This window comes from Ranitomeya variabilis, chromosome 5 (genome assembly GCF_051348905.1).
Source record: "Ranitomeya variabilis isolate aRanVar5 chromosome 5, aRanVar5.hap1, whole genome shotgun sequence".
Classification (NCBI taxonomy): domain Eukaryota; kingdom Metazoa; phylum Chordata; class Amphibia; order Anura; family Dendrobatidae; genus Ranitomeya; species Ranitomeya variabilis.
This window is the reverse complement of record NC_135236.1, coordinates 584,995,069-585,012,111: the sequence shown is the minus strand read 5'-3', so window position 1 is coordinate 585,012,111 and position 17,043 is coordinate 584,995,069. Positions and strand designations below refer to the sequence as shown.

The window sequence follows — 17,043 nt, the reverse complement described above, 5'->3', positions numbered from 1 at the left end:
GTGTGAAAATGACCTCTGCAAAGTATATAGAGTTTCTGACTAACAACTTTCCTCCATGGTATAAAAAGCAGAAACGTGCCTTCAGGAGCAAAATCATCTTCATGCATGACAATGCACCATCTCATACTGCAAAGCATAACTCTGAGTCATTGGCTGATATGGGTATAAAAGGAGATAAACTCATGGTGTGGCCACCATCTTCCCCTGACCTCAACCCTATAGCGAACCTTTGGAGTATCATAAAGCAAAAGATCTATGAGGGTGGGAGGCAGTTCACATCAAAACAGCAGCTCTGGGAGGCTATTCTGACTTCATGCAAAGAAATACAAGCAGAAACTCTCCAAAAACTTACAAGTTCAATGGATGCAAGAATTGTGAAGGTGATATCAAAGAAGGGGTCCTATGTTAACATGTTACTTGGCCTGTTAGGATGTTTTGGCATTAAATACCTTTTCTGTTCAGTGAATGTGACCTCCTAATGCTGCAAATTCCACAAATGAGCATTTTCAGTTCTTTAAAACATATCAAATGTTTAGAAATTCTACTGTGCGTAATAATTTGGAACAGTGCATTTTGAGGTTTTATTCATTTTGGAGACTATACTGTTATCATTAGGAGGTTTCTTCAATAAAATTCGATGTATAATCTATCGGGTGATGACTTTTATTAGACTGACTGTCATTTGCACCGACCATTTAGGAAAATCCGATAAAAATGTAATTTGCATAAAAATTTGGAACATAGTGTAATGGGTCAATGGGATAAGGTTGGAAACGACTGTATTTGTACAGGTATACTTACAGTAAAACTATAGGGGTTTTGTATTGTTTTCTTGCAATATATGTGCTGGAATAACAACCATTATGTAAAACTAGATGGCAGCCCGATTCTAAAGAATCGGGAGTCTAGAATCCATATATACTTTATTTATTCAAATGTAAGAATAATACAATTAATAAATAATAGTAAGAAAGAACAAAAAATGGCTGCACTCACCAGCTCTTGACAATTCTTGACAGTACGGCACATTTCTGATTGGTCGCTCGCGGCAGGCGGCAACCAATCAGAAAAGTGCCGCGCACCACGAAGGCATATATCTTTGTCCACCCTGAGCGGGTGTAGGACGCTGGTGACGTCACTTATCTCCGGACATTATCTCCGGACAAAGCCACGGAAGTTGGCACAAATTGCCGGAAGTAGTATTCTAGGCAATTATATATTAGATTTTAATGTTATCAGTGTTTACCTTTGAACGTTTATATTGTATTGTCCTGTCACCAGCCATGTGTACGATTATCGGCCGAAAGCCTCTCTGGAACCAATAATCACCCCATGTAAAGGTATCTTTATAAGTTAAAGATTCAGAATACTATGACTTTTATCATATCCTGAACAGTCAAGTTTTTTATGAACCGTTAAGGTTTTCTGGTTGAAGTAAAAAAAACTCTGAGTGTTTACAGTTTGAAACCATAAAATGTTGAAAAATTATGTCATTCTTGACTATATATCACTCAATGGTGCTCATAAACGTGTCAAATTTGATCTATAATATACTTTAATATACGTTACTTTAATCTTTAATATACTTAAGAACAGGGCCCCAGACATCACACAGGGGGTCTGAAACACCGCACAGTGGTCCAAAATATCGCTGTACTCTGCCTGGGGCCCCATATGCTGCCTGGAGCCCCTGTGCTCTGCCTGGGGCCCCATATGCTGCCTGGGGCCCCTGTGCTCTGCCTGGGGCCCCATGTTCTGCCTGGGGCCCCTGTGCTCTGCCTGGGGCCACTGTGCTCTGCCTGGGGCCCCATATGCTGCATGGGGCCCCTGTGCTCTGCCTGGGGCCCCATATGCTGCCTGGGGCCCCTGTGCTCTGCCTGGGGCCCCTGTGCTCTGCCTGGGGCCCCATGTTCTGCCTGGGGCCACTGTGCTCTGCCTGGGGCCCCATAGGCTGCCTGGGGCCCCTGTGCTCTGCCTGGGACCACTGTGCTCTGCCTGGGGCCCCATATGCTGCCTGGGGCCCCTGTGCTCTGCCTGGGGCCACTGTGCTCTGCCTGGGGCCCCATATGCTGCCTGGGGCCCCTGTGCTCTGCCTGGGGCCCCATATGCTGCCTGGGGCCCCTGTGCTCTGCCTGGGGCCCCTGTGCTCTGCCTGGGGCCCCATGTTCTGCCTGGGGCCACTGTGCTCTGCCTGGGGCCCCATAAGCTGCCTGGGGCCCCTGTGCTCTGCCTGGGACCACTGTGCTCTGCCTGGGGCTCCATATGCTGCCTGGGGCCCCTGTGCTCTGCCTGGGGCCACTGTGCTCTGCCTGGGGCCCCATATGCTGCCTGGGGCCACTGTGCTCTGCCTGGGGCCCCATATGCTGCCTGGGGCCCCTGTGCTCTGCCTGGGGCCCCATATGCTGCCTGGGGCCCCTGTGCTCTGCCTGGGGCCCCTGTGCTCTGCCTGGGGCCCCATGTTCTGCCTGGGGCCCCTGTGCTCTGCCTGGGGCCACTGTGCTCTGCCTGGGGCCCCATATGCTGCCTGGGGCCCCTGTGCTCTGCCTGGGGCCCCATATGCTGCCTGGGGCCCCTGTGCTCTGCCTGGGGCCCCTGTGCTCTGCCTGGGGCCCCATATGCTGCCTGGGGCCCCTGTGCTCTGCCTGGGGCCCCTGTGCTCTGCCTGGGGCCCCATGTTCTGCCTGGGGCCCCTGTGCTCTGCCTGGGGCCACTGTGCTCTGCCTGGGGCCCCATATGCTGCCTGGGGCCCCTGTGCTCTGCCTGGGGCCCCATATGCTGCCTGGGGCCCCTGTGCTCTGCCTGGGGCCACTGTGCTCTGCCTGGGTGTAGGACACTGGTGACGTCACTTATCTCCGGACATTAGCTCCGGACATTAGCTCCGGACATTATCTCCGGACATTAGCTCCGGACATTATCTCCGGACATTAGCTCCGGACAAAGCCACGGAAGTTGGCACAAATTGCAGGAAGTAGTATTCTAGGCAATTATATATTAGATAAACTATTTATATCATATCATGAACGCTTTCTCAACAAGCCAATGTTTATTCTTTCAGATTTATTTTTATTCTTCTGGGTCCAAGTGGAAATGCAAAAGCTTGTCATGAAATTGGCAGAGCCATTGCCACCTTACTAACTGATGAGGTAAACATTTAATTTGTTATACAATATCTGTAAGGGCTCGTACACAGCTGCGTAAAAAACAGACTAATGCAATTTAATAAAAAATCAGCTTGCACGCTAACTAATGTTATTCTATGATTTACTCAGATCAGGCTGAGAAAAAAATCGCTGCATGCTCCATTTGTCCTCGTATCTCAGAGGAGACTCGCCAATGCAAGCTAATGGGTTTGATAAAAAAAATATTGCATGGCACTCAGACCATGCGAGTGCTGTCTGATTTTTACACACCCATGTCCTTGAAAACCTCACATTTCAGAAGCCGTGTACAGTAAAATCACAGCGGGACCTGACAAAATACAATAGATAAAATACATATATCCACATAGAATAGATACATATAAATATTTTGGTGACATGTAGTGGGGAAAAAAAGTATTGAGTCTGCCACCAAGTGTGCAAGTTTTCCCACTTAAAAAGATGAGAGAGGCCTGTAATTGACCTCATAGGTAGACCACAACTATGAGAGTCAAAATGAGAAAACAAATCCAGAAAATCACCTTGTCTGATTTGACAAGATTTATTTTGCAAATTATGGTGGAAAATAAGTATTTGGTCATTAACAAAAGTTCATCTCAATATTTTGTTATATATCCTTTGTTGGAAATGACAGAGGTCAAACGTTTTCTGTAAGTCTTCACAAGGTTGGCACACACTGTTGGTGGTATGTTGGCCCATTCCTCCATGCAGATCTCCTCTAGAGCAGTGATGTTTTGGGCATTTCGCTGGGCAACACGGACTTTCAACTCCCTCCAAAGGTTTTCAATGCGGTTGAGATCTGGATACTGACTAGGCCACTCCAGGACCTTCATATGATTCGTATGAAGCCTCTCCTCATTGCCCTGGTGGTGTGCTTGGGATCATTATCATGCTGAAAGACCCATCCATGTTTCATCTTCAATGCTCTTTCAGATGAAAGGAGGTTTTCACTCAAAATCTCACAATACATGTCCCATTCTTTCTTTCATTTACACAGATCAGTCACCCTGGTCCCTTTGCAGATAAACAGCCCCAAAGCATGATGTAGCCACCCCATGATTCACAGCAGGTATGGTGCTCTTTGGATGCAACTCAGCATTCTGTCTCCTCCAAACACCACAAGTTTTGTTTCTACCAAACAGTTCCACTTTGGTTTCATCAGACCATATTACATTCTCTCAATACTCTTCTCGATAATCCAAATGCTCTCTAGCAAACTTCAGACGGGCCCGGACATGTACTGGCTTAAGCATCTGGTACTGCAGTATCTGAGTCCCTGGGGGCGTAGTGTGTTACTGATGGTAGTCTTTGTTACTGTGGTCTTAGCTCTCTGCAGGTCATTCACTAGGTCCCCCCGTGTGGTTCTGGGATTTTTGCTCACAGTTCTTGTGATCATTTTGATCCCACTGGGTGAGATCTTGTGTGGAGCCCCAGATTGAAGGAGATTATCAGTGGTCTTGTATGTCTTCCATTTTCTTATTATAGCTCCCCCATTTGATTTCATCACACCAAGCTGCTTGCCTATCGCATATTCAGTCTTCCCAGCCTGGTGGAGGGCTACAATTTTGTTTCTGGTGTTCTTCAAAAGCTCTTTGGTCTTCACCATAGTGGAGTTTGGAGTGTGACTGTTTGAGTTTGTGGACAGGTGGCTTTTATACTGATAACAATTTCAAACAGGTGCCATTACTAGAGGTAATGAGTGGAGGACAGAGGAGCCTCTTAAAGATGAAGTTACAGATCTGTGAAAGCCATCCATCATAATTTGCAAACTAAATCTTTCTCAATCAGACAAGGTGATTTTCTGGGTTTGTTTTATCATTTTGACTCTCATAGTTGTGGTCTACCTATGATGTCAATTACAGGCTTCTCTCATCATGTTAAGTGGGAGAACTTGCACAATTGGTCGCTGACTAAATACTTTTTACCCCACTGTAGCTTACTGTACATGTGTAACACCCCATTGTTACAATGGCATTGCTTTCCTCATGGGGAGAGTGATGTCACGCTTGGAGGCGAGGGAGGATCTTTATCAGGTAACCACAAACATACATGTACACACTCCAGGCCAGAAGGAGGAGCTCTGATCCAGCTTATGGGTGGCTCCCCTATATATATATATATTCTGGTCTGAAGGGAAAGTTGGTCAGTCTGTCAGAGGGACAGAGCACAGCGAGTCTGAGCAGTCAGTTCCTGTCAGGGAGACAGAGGAGAAGGAAGCAGAGGGGCTGTGCAGCCACAAGAAAGTGCTGCAGCTCCTGGACAAAGATAACACAGAAAGAAGAACAGCTTGTAGTGAGCGTGCAGGAGAGTGAAGCACAGGAGAGTGACACCGGGGGAGGACAGCTGCAATTGGGCTATCTCCCTGCAGAGCACAGATTCTGGTAGCCGGAAGACCGAGGTTGTGTCGGACTCTAGGAGGCACAGCAGAAACTGGCAGGACAGCTGGACTACACGTCACCTGTCCGCCCTAATACACAGGAGACACAGTGGCGCATAGAGCCCGGGTCATGATAGAGAAACTGTAAAAAGGCTCAAACTACCTGTCATACGGGTTAGTGTCCCACCTTTATGGAGGACAGAGAGAACTGTGAGGACCTTGACAGAAGCCACAGTTAGCAAGGGACTACACCACAGCACTAGTAAGAAGGCTTTCAACTCCACCTGGTAAAGGGGACTCTGAACTCACTTCCAAGCCGGCCGGCCCTGCCTGTACCTGTAATCCGGGACTCTGGACGGTGGCAACCTGAAGTCTTCAGTAAGCCAGGTATAGAGACTGCAAACCTGTGTCCTCTGTTTCTTTATACACTACCCACCATCTCCAGCTACACACCGGGAGCCCTGGGGACCCAACTTCACCTGTGGGAAATTATGCCATCTTAGCTGCCATAACATCACCGCAGAGGACCCCTTTAAGCAGCGTTGGTCCCCACTGACTGAACACCACAGGTGGCATCACGAACACAAACTTTATTCAAATCCCTTGTACATGGGTGCACAGGGCCACGGACCGGGTTGCCGCCGCTGTGACACATCCCCTTAAGTACCAAACCTGGTAACGAGTACCCCACGGCCCTGGCTGGTGTTCCACATGCAATTGTTTACTAAATAAACTATTTTGTGAAAAAATGGGCTGGAATCCCCCTGACATTTTATTAACCAGTGAAGGGAAAACGGACGGCTGGGACAGATGTTTATAGCATAAGAAAGGGCCATGCATATTGGCTCCTTCGCAGACTAAAAACATCGTCTGCCCCAGAAAAGGCGCTACCATAAGATGTGCCAATTCTGGCACTTAGCCGCGCTCTTCCCACTTGCCCTGGTGCAGTGGCAAGTGGGGGGATAGTATTGGAGTTGATGAAAAAGAAGCAACACGGCACTCGTAATCGTACTAATAATCAGTATAGGTGCTCAAGTAGGGTATCCAGCCCAGGAATACAAAATCAGAAAAAACTTGGCACTCAAGAAGAATTTTGGTGTAAAGAAGAAGATCCTTTAATGTGCATCCACAAAGATATAAGTTTGAACGTTTTTGGTCCACATGCGGACCTTCATCAGAACAATTTTACTGGTATGAAAAAAAATCGAAAAGATATACACAAGTGAATCATCACACAAAAAAAGGAAAATAAAATATCATAACAACTATGCACATATCAGTCCATGGAAAATAAAGTAAAAAACAAAAAATAAAACTCAGAAGAAAACATAGTATGTCTGATTCGAAGATTTGAGAAAATAGTCGCAAAAAAAAGCACCCAAAGGAGGTGAGGCGCAAGCAATACCCAGTGTGCTGGAGGCTAGAGCTGGATTATCATCAAGGAGACAAAATTGTATAAAAATAGAATTATACAGACGGGGATAAAACAATGAGTGCTATGGTGAAAAAGGATACCGATGAAACAATGAACATAGAAAAAGGTAGTCCATAGAGACCTGGTATAGTAGGTAAAGCGTATATGGGGTCAGCGCTGACACCCACAGGATCTCCCATTGCATCCAGGTAATCTCAAAAGCGGCATAATACAATCCAGCGCCATGCAAGTGCTGTTGGTTGTTTTTTTGTTTTTTTTCTCCAGGATTCACGCAGAGCAATGTAGGTATCCTGACATCTATTTGCCATAATTACTTTGCACCTTGCCTTCCATATGGACATGCATTGGAGCAACTTAATTGCCCACCACCACTAGTATCTATCCCGTCTATGGCTTCCATTATATGGCATTGTATGTATCCTGCCATTCACCGTGTTATCTGGCTACACCACCATTTAATAACTCTGTACTTTACTCCTGAATAAGTTTTCTACCATGACAGCATTGACCTGTGGAGCTGGCCACCTCAACCTACGTTTTTGTTACCTTGGAACATGACATGAGGCATCCGAGTTTTAATACTAACCTCTTCGTCTTCCCCTTAGCTCCCAGGTCAGTTGAATAATCCAGTTGGAACCAACACTGACCCCATGCACACTTTACCTACTATATCAGGTCTCTATGGACTACCTTTTTCTATGTTCATTGTATCACCAGTATCCTTTTTCACCATAACACTCATTGTTTTATCTCTGTCTGTACAATTCTATTTTTATACAATTTTGCCTCCTTGATGATAATCCAGCTCTAGCCTCCAGCACACTGGGCACTGCTTGTGCTTCACCACCTTTGGGAGCTTTTTTTGCAACTATTTTCTCTACTCTTCGAATGAGACATACTACATTTTCTTCTGTGTTTTATTTTTTGTTTTTTTACTTTATTTTCCATAGACTGATATGTGCATAGTTGTTATAATATTATAATTTCCTTTTTTTGTGTGATGATTCACTTGTGTATATCTTTCGATTTTTTTCATACCAGTAAAATTGTTCTGATGAAGGTCCGGATGTGGAGCGAAAACGTTCAAACTTATATCTTTGTGGATGCACATATAAGAATCTTCTTCTTTACACCAAAATTTTTCTTGAGTGCCAAGTTTTTTCTGAGTATTGGAGTTGATGTCACCTTTGCAAGCCCAGGGGTTAGTAATGGAGAGATATCTATAAGTCGCCTCCATTACTAACCTCATCGTCAAATTGTAAGAAAATGGAACGTCGAGAATAAAGTCTTTTATTTGAAACTAGATGGCAGCCCGATTCTAAAGAATCGGGAGTCTAGAATCCATATATACTTTATTTATTCAAATGTAAGAATAATACAATTAATAAATAATAGTAAGAAAGAACAAAAAATGGCTGCACTCACCAGCTCTTGACAATTCTTGACAGTACGGCACATTTCTGATTGGTCGCTCGCGGCAGGCGGCAACCAATCAGAAAAGTGCCGCGCACCACGAAGGCATATATCTTTGTCCACCCTGAGCGGGTGTAGGACGCTGGTGACGTCACTTATCTCCGGACATTATCTCCGGACAAAGCCACGGAAGTTGGCACAAATTGCCGGAAGTAGTATTCTAGGCAATTATATATTAGATTTTAATGTTATCAGTGTTTACCTTTGAACGTTTATATTGTATTGTCCTGTCACCAGCCATGTGTACGATTATCGGCCGAAAGCCTCTCTGGAACCAATAATCACCCCATGTAAAGGTATCTTTATAAGTTAAAGATTCAGTATAATATGACTTTTATCATATCCTGAACAGTCAAGTTTTTTATGAACCGTTAAGGTTTTCTGGTTGAAGTGCTCTGCCTGGGGCCCCATATGCTGCCTGGGGCCCCTGTGCTCTGCCTGGGGCCCCATGTTCTGCCTGGGGCCCCTGTGCTCTGCCTGGGGCCACTGTGCTCTGCCTGGGGCCCCTGTGCTCTGCCTGGGGCCCCATATGCTGCCTGGGGCCCCTGTGCTCTGCCTGGGGCCCCATAGGCTGCCCGGGGCCCCTGTGCTCTGCCTGGGACCACTGTGCTCTGCCTGGGGCCCCATATGCTGCCTGGGGCCCCTGTGCTCTGCCTGGGGCCCCTGTGCTCTGCCTGGGGCCCCATGTTCTGCCTGGGGCCCCTGTGCTCTGCCTGGGGCCACTGTGCTCTGCCTGGGGCCCCATATTCTGCCTGGGGCCCCTGTGCTCTGCCTGGGGCCCCATATGCTGCCTGGGGCCCCTGTGCTCTGCCTGGGGCCCCTGTGCTCTGCCTGGGGCCCCATATGCTGCCTGGGGCCCCTGTGCTCTGCCTGGGGCCCCTGTGCTCTGCCTGGGGCCCCATGTTCTGCCTGGGGCCCCTGTGCTCTGCCTGGGGCTACTGTGCTCTGCCTGGGGCCCCATATGCTGCCTGGGGTCCCTGTGCTCTGCCTGGGGCCCCATATGCTGCCTGGGGCCCCTGTGCTCTGCCTGGGGCCACTGTGCTCTGCCTGGGGCCCCATAGGCTGCCTGGGGCCCCTGTGCTCTGCCTGGGACCACTGTGCTCTGCCTGGGGCCCCATATGCTGCCTGGGGCCCCTGTGCTCTGCCTGGGGCCCCATATGCTGCCTGGGGCCCCATATGCTGCCTGGGGCCCCTGTGCTCTGCCTGGGTGTAGGACACTGGTGACGTCACTTATCTCCGGACATTAGCTCCGGACATTAGCTCCGGACATTATCTCCGGACATTAGCTCCGGACAAAGCCACAGAAGTTGGCACAAATTGCAGGAAGTAGTATTCTAGGCAATTATATATTAGATGGGCATTTCCTGAAGGAAATACATGGTGCTTGAACAGCGCTACCAGCTTTACAGCAGCACTTTTCACACACGGGACTGGGGGGCGCGCTTACTTTTGCACCCGGGGCCGGGGGTGCACTTACTTTTGCACCCGGGGGCGCACTTACTTTTGCACCCGGGGGCGCACTTACTTTTGCACCCGGGGGCGCACTTACTTTTGCACCCGGAGCGCACTTACTTTTGGGGCCGCACTTACTTTTGGTGGGCGGGGCTCCTCGGCCTCCGATTTGGTTGGTGGGGCCCCTCGTCCTCCGATTTGGTGGGTGGGGACCCTCGGCCTCCGATTTGGTGGGTGGGGACCCTCGGCCTCCGATTTGGTGGGCGGGGACCCTCGGCCTCCGATTTGGTGGGCGGGGACCCTCGACCTCCAATTTGGTGGGCGGGGACCCTCGGCCTCCGATTTGGTGGGCGGGGTCCCTCTGCCTCCGATTTGGTGGGCGGGGACCCTCGGCCTCCACTTTGGTTGGCGGGGCCCCACGGCCTCCGATTTGGTGGGTGGGGTCCCTCTGCCTCCGCTTTAGTGGGCGGGGCCGCTCGGCCTTCGATTTGGTGGGTGGGGACCGGCCTCCGATTTGGTGGGCGGGGACCCTCGGCCTCCGATTTGGTGGGCGGGGACCCTCGACCTCCGATTTGGTGGGCGGGGCCCCTCGGCCTCCGATTTGGTGGGCGGGGTCCCTCTGCCTCCGATTTGGTGGGCGGGGACCCTCGGCCTCCACTTTGGTTGGCGGGGCCCCACGGCCTCCGATTTGGTGGGCGGGGTCCCTCTGCCTCCGCTTTGGTGGGCGGGGCCGCTCGGCCTTCGATTTGGTGGGCGGGGCTCCTCGGCCTCCGATTTGGTTGGTGGGGCCCCTCGGCCTCCGATTTGGTGGGTGGGGCCCATTATCCTCCGATTTGGTGGGCGGGGACCCTCGGCCCCCGATTTGGTGGGCGGGGCCCCTCGGCCACCGATTTGGTGGGCGGGGCCCCTCGGCCTCCGATTTGGTGGGCGGGGACCCTAGGCCTCCGATTTGGTGGGCGGGGACCCTCGGCCTCCGATTTGGTGGGTGGGGACCCTCGGCCTCCGATTTGGTGGGCGGGGCCCCTCGGCCTCCGATGTGGTGGGCGGGGCCCCTCGGCCTCCGCTTTGGTGGGCGGGGCCGGGCCCCTCGGCCTCCGCTTTGGTGGGTGGGGCCACTCGGCCTTCGATTTGGTGGGCGGGGCTCCTCGGCCTCCGGTTTGGTTGGCGGGGCCCCTCGGCCTCCGATTTGGTTGGCGGGGCCCCTCGGCCTCCGATTTGGTGGGCGGGGACTCTCGACCTCCGATTTGGTGGGCGGGGACCCTCGGCCTCCGATTTGGTGGGCGGGGACCCTCGGCCTCCGATTTGGTGGGCAGGGACCCTCGGCCTCCGATTTGGTGGTCGGGGACCCTCGACCTCTGCTTTGGTGGGCGGGGCCCCTCGGCCTCCGATTTGGTGGGCGGGGTCCCTCTGCCTCCGATTTGGTGTGCGGGGACCCTCGGCCTCCGCTTTGGTGGGCGGGGCCCCTCGGCCTTCGATTTGGTGGGCGGGGCCCCTCGGCCTTCGATTTGGTTGGCGGGGCCCCTCGGCCTCCGATTTGGTTGGCGGGGCCCCTTATCCTCCAATTTGGTGGGCGGGGACTCTCGGCCTCCGATTTGGTGGGAGGGGACCCTCGGCCTCCGATTTGGTGGGCGGGGACCCTTGGCCTCCGATTTGGTTGGCGGGGCCCCTCGGCCTCTGATTTGGTGGGCGGGGACCCTCGGCCTCCGATTTGGTGGGCGGGGCCCCTCGGCCTCCGATTTGGTGGGCGGGGACCCTCGGCCTCCGATTTGGTTGGCGGGGCCCCTCGGGCTCCGATTTGGTGGGCAGGTACCCTCGGACTCCGATTTGGTGGGCGGGGCCCCTCGGCCTCCGATTTGGTGGGCGGGGCCCCTCGGCCTCCGATTTGGTGGGCGGGGACCCTCGGTCTCCGATTTGGTGGGCGGGCACCCTCGGCCTCTAATTTGGTGGGCGGGGACCCTCGGCCTCCGATTTGGTGGGCGGGGGCCCTCGGCCTCCGATTTGGTGGGCGGGGACCCTCGGCCTCCGATTTGGTGGGCGGGGCCCCTCGGCCTCCGATTTGGTGGGCGGGGACCCTCGGTCTCCGATTTGGTGGGCGGGCACCCTCGGCCTCCAATTTGGTGGGCGGGGACCCTCGACCTCCGCTTTGGTGGGCGGGGCCCCTCGGCCTCCGATTTGGTGGGCGGGGTCCCTCTGCCTCCGATTTGGTGTGCGGGGACCCTCGGCCTCCGCTTTTGTGGGCGGGGCCCCTCGGCCTTTGATTTGGTGGGTGGGGCCCCTCGGCCTTCGATTTGGTTGGCGGGGCCCCTCGGCCTCCGATTTGGTTGGCGGGGCCCCTCGGTCTCCGATTTGGTGGGCGGGCACTCTCGGCCTCCAATTTGGTGGGCGGGGACCCTCGGCCTCCGATTTGGTGGGCGGGGACCCTCGGCCTCCGATTTGGTGGGTGGGGACCCTCGGCCTCCGATTTGGTGGGCGGGGCCCCTCAGGCTCCGATGTGGTGGGCGGGGACCCTCGGCCTCCGCTTTGGTGGGCGGGGCCGGGCCCCTCGGCCTCCGCTTTGGTGGGCGGGACCGCTCGGCCTTCGATTTGGTGGGCGGGGCTCCTCGGCCTCCGATTTGGTTGGCGGGGCCCCTCGGCCTCCGATTTGGTTGGCGGGGCCCCTCGGCCTCCGATTTGGTGCGTGGGGACTCTCGGCCTCCGATTTGGTGGGCGGGGACTCTCGGCCTCCGATTTGGTGGGCGGGGACCCTCGGCCTCCGATTTGGTGGGCGGGGACCCTCGGCCTCCAATTTGGTTTGGCAGGGACCCTCGGCCTCCGATTTGGTGGTCGGGGACCCTCGGCCTCCGCTTTGGTGGGCGGGGCCCCTCGGCCTCCGATTTGGTGGGCGGGGTCCCTCTGCCTCCGATTTGGTTTGCGGGGACCCTCGGCCTCCGCTTTGGTGGGCGGGGCCCCTCGGCCTTCGATTTGGTGGGCGGGGCCCATCGGCCTCCGATTTGGTTGGTGTGGACCCTCGGCCTCCGATTTGGTGGGCGGGGACCCTCGGCCTCCGATTTGGTGGGCGGGGACCCTCGGCCTCCGATTTGGTGGGCGGGGACCCTCGGCCTCTGATTTGGTGGGCGGGGCCCATCGGCCTCCGATGTGGTGGGCGGGGCCCCTCGGCCTCCGATTTGGTGGGCGGGGACCCCGGCCTCCGATTTGGTAGGCGGGGCCCCTCGGCCTTCGATTTGTTGGGCGGGGCTCCTCGGCCTTCGATTTGGTTGGCGAAGCCCCTCGGCCTCCGATTTGGAGGGCGGGGACCCTCGGCCTCCGATTTGGTGGGCGGGGCCCCTCAGCCTCCGATTTGGTGGGCGGGGACCCTCGGCCTCCAATTTGGTGGGCGGGGCCCCTCGGCCTCCGATTTGGTGGGCGGGGCCCCTCGGCCTCCGATTTGGTGGGCGGGGCCCCTCGGCCTCCGATGTGGTGGTCGGGGCCCCTCGTCCTCCGCTTTGGTGGGCGGGGCCGGGCCCCTCGGCCTCCGCTTTGGTGGGCGGGGCCGCTCGGCCTTCGATTTGGTGGGCGGGGCTCCTCTGCCTCCGATTTGGTTGGCGGGGCCCCTCGGCCTCCGATTTGGTGTGTGCTCTGCCAGGGGCCACTGTGCTCTGCCTGGGGCCCCATATGCTGCCTGGGGCCCCTGTGCTCTGCCTGGGGCCCCATATGCTGCCTGGGGCCCCTGTGCTCTGCCTGGGGCCCCTGTGCTCTGCCTGGGGCCCCATGTTCTGCCTGGGGCCCCTGTGCTCTGCCTGGGGCCACTGTGCTCTGCCTGGGTGTAGGACACTGGGGACGTCACTTATCTCCGGACATTAGCTCCGGACATTAGCTCCGGACAATAGCTCCGGACAAAGCCACGGAATTTGGCACAAATTGCAGGAAGTAGTATTCTAGGCAATTATATATTAGATAATGCCACAGACTCCTTTAATTAATTTATATTTACCAAAAACACATATACTTACCTCAATGCCCAATCCACTGAAGCCAATATCCCCTGTAAAAGAATTAACTCCTTAACGATTAAGGGTACTTATGCCTCAGCACCACTTTTTTAACTGCACTGAGAAATAAGTGTATAGCACCCCCTGAGTCAGAATTTCTCCGGAGTCTCGGCTACTGGGGTAGCTGAGACCCCAGAGAACATGATTTGGGTCGGTTTTTACAGACCCCAGTGTTGCGATTTCCGTTATTAACGGAACAACAGTGACCACAAAAAAAGTCAGATTTCCCATTTAATTTCTTTTTCCTCTGATGTGATCACACATCAGAGAAGAGAGAAATTAAGTCCCTACATCCCCAAAGTACCTTCGTTGTCCCTGCATCCTCCTGTGAAGTCCCCCAGGCTACCGGCATCTTCTTCCAAGAAGAAAAATGGCGGGCGCATGCGCAGTGCACACGTCGAGATCTGCCGGCCAGCACCCGGCCACAATAGGAAATTTTTCCTATTGGTTAATTTTCATTACTGTGATAGACCTTATCACAGTGATCAAAATATAAAAAATAGTAAATAAAACCTTCGTTATCACCCCCTTAGTTAGGGAAAAATAATAAAATAAAAACATATATTTATTTCAATTTTTCCACTAGGGTTAGAGTTGAGCTAAAAATAGAGTTGGGATAAAGTTGGGGTTGGGCTAAAGCTAGGGTTAGGGTTGGGCTAAAGCTAGAGTTAGGATTGGGCCAAAGCTAGGGTTAGGGTTGGGCTAAAGCTAGGGTTAGGGTTGGGTTAAAGCTAGGGTTAAGGTTGGGCTAAAGCTAGGGTTGGGCTAAGGTCAGGGTTGGGCTAAAGTTAGGGTTGGGCTAGGGTTAGGGTTGTGGTTCGGATTATGGTTAGGGTTGGGATTAAGTTTAGGGGTGTGTTAGGGTAATGTTTGTGGTTAGTGTCATGGTTAGGGTTGGGATTAGGGTTGGATATGCAAAAAAAGGTTGCACTCTATCATGCTAAAGGCATGTCAATGTGAAATATATGAAATATGAATAGCAATACGGCTTTGAATATTAGGAAAAAAAATTGAGACGCTTAGCATAAAATGTTGCCAAATTATATCTGCCCATCAACCATCGTTTTTTCCATTTGAGGGTTGGAGTTAGAATTAGGAGGGTTCCGCTATTTACTTACATCAGGGGGTCTCCAAACGTGACATGGCGCCACCATTGACTCCAGCCAATTTTGCGTTCAAAAAGTCAAAAGGTGCTCCCTACCTTCTGAGTCCTGCCATGCCCCCAAACAGTGGCTTTCCCCCACATACGGGGTATCTGCGTACTCAGGAGAAATTGCACAACAAATGTTGTGGTCCATTTTCTCCTGATACCTTTGTGAAAATAAAAATGTGTTTCCAAAGTAATTTTTTTGTGAAAAAAGTAAAATGTTAATTTTTTCCTTCCAAATTGCTTTAGTTCTCTTGAAGTACCTGGAGGGTTAATAAACTTCTTTAATTATTATTATTTATATAGCACCATTGACTCCATGGTGCTGTACATGAGAAGGGGTTACATCAAAATACAAATATCACCTACAGTAAAACAAACTAACAATGACAGACTGGTACAGAGGGAAGAGGACCCTGCCATTGTGGGCTTACATTCTACAGTATTATGGGGAAGGAGACAATAGGTTGGAGGTTGCAGTAGCTCCGATAGTGTTGAGTTTGCCACGCAGTCATTGCAGGTTGTAAGCTTTTTTGAAGAGATGGGTTTTCAGGTTCCATCTGAAGGATCCAAATGTAGTAGATAACTGAATGTGTTTTGGCACAGAATTCCAGAGAATGGGGGATATTCAGGAGAAATCTTGGAGGCGATTGGGTTAGGACGGAGCGAATAAGCAAGAAGGAGAGAGGAAGATCTTGGGCAGATCGGAGATTATGTGAGGAAAGATATTGGGAGATTCGTTCTGAAGTATACAGAGGAGAAAGGTTATGGATGGCTTTGTAGGTCAGTGTTAGTAGTTTAAACAGGATATGCTGGGAAATTGGGAGCCAGTGAAGGTATTTGCAAAGAGGAGAAGCAGGAGTGTAGCGAGGAGAGAGATTAATTAGTTGGGCAGCAGTGTTAAGGACGGACTGGAGGGGTGTGAGAGTGTTAGAAGGTAGGTCACAGAGGAGGATGTTGCAGTAGTCGAGGTAAGAGATGATTAGGGCATGAACAAGCATTTTGGTGGGGTGAGGGTTGAGGAAAGGACAGATTCTGGAAATATTTTGGAGCTAGAGGCGACAGGAGGTGGCGAGAGCTTGGATGTGCAGTTTGAAAGATAGGGCAAAGTCAAGGGTTACTCTGAGGCAGTGGATTCCCGGGACAGGGGAAAGTGTGATTTCATTTATTGTGATAGATAGATCAGGTAGGGAAGATATGTGAGATGGAGGAAAGATAATTTGTTCAGATTTGTCCACATTGAGCTTGGGAAGCGAAAAGAGAAGAATGAGGATATAGCTGATAGACACTCTGGGATTCTGGACAGCAGAGAGCTGACATCTGGGCCAGAGAGGTAGATCTGAGTGTCATCGGCATATAGATGGTACTGGAAGCCATAGGATTTTATGAGTTGTTCCAGGTCAAGGGTATAGATTGAGAAGAGAAGGGGTCCTAGGACAGAGCCTTGAGGGGCACCAACAGAGAGAGGGCGAGATGAGGAGGTAGTGTGGAAGTAGGAAATGCTAAATGTGTGGTTGGTAAAGTATGAGGAGATCCAGGATAGGGCAAGGTCTTTGACACCAAAGGAAAAAAGGATTTGCAGTAGCAGGCAGTGGTCAACTGTGTTGAAGGCAGAGGACAGGTCAAGAAGGAGGAGTATAGAGAATTGTCTTTTAGCTTTGGCTGTAAGTCGTTAGTAAGTTTGGTCAGGGCAGTCTCAATGGAATGGTGGGGATGGAAGCAAGATTGTAGGTTGTGAAAGAGTGAGTTAGATGCAAAGTGAGAGGAAGTTTGGAAGCAAATGGGAGCAAAGATATGGGGCGATAGCTGAATATAGCCCTCGGGTCAAGAGATGGCTTTTTGAGGATAGGTGTGATTCTGGCATGTTTGAAAGCAGAGGGGACAGTACCAGAGGTTAGTGATAGGGTGAAGAGATGGCTTAGGGATGAGATAAGTGTGGTGGTGAGGTTGGGGAGGAGATGAGATGGGGTCAA

The 17,043-nt window shown here is 52.0% G+C and overlaps 1 protein-coding gene across 1 annotated transcript in view; it reads left to right on the top strand.

Annotated features, from left to right (window-relative positions):
• The window catches only part of SLC4A9 (solute carrier family 4 member 9), a 1,224,185-nt gene that overhangs the window by 240,736 nt on the left and 966,406 nt on the right, over positions 1 to 17,043 (top strand). Inside the window, exon 6 of the mRNA XM_077265989.1 lies at positions 3,056 to 3,143. Within this exon, the coding sequence (XP_077122104.1) occupies positions 3,056 to 3,143 (88 nt within the window). The remainder of the gene's footprint in view (positions 1 to 3,055; positions 3,144 to 17,043) is intronic.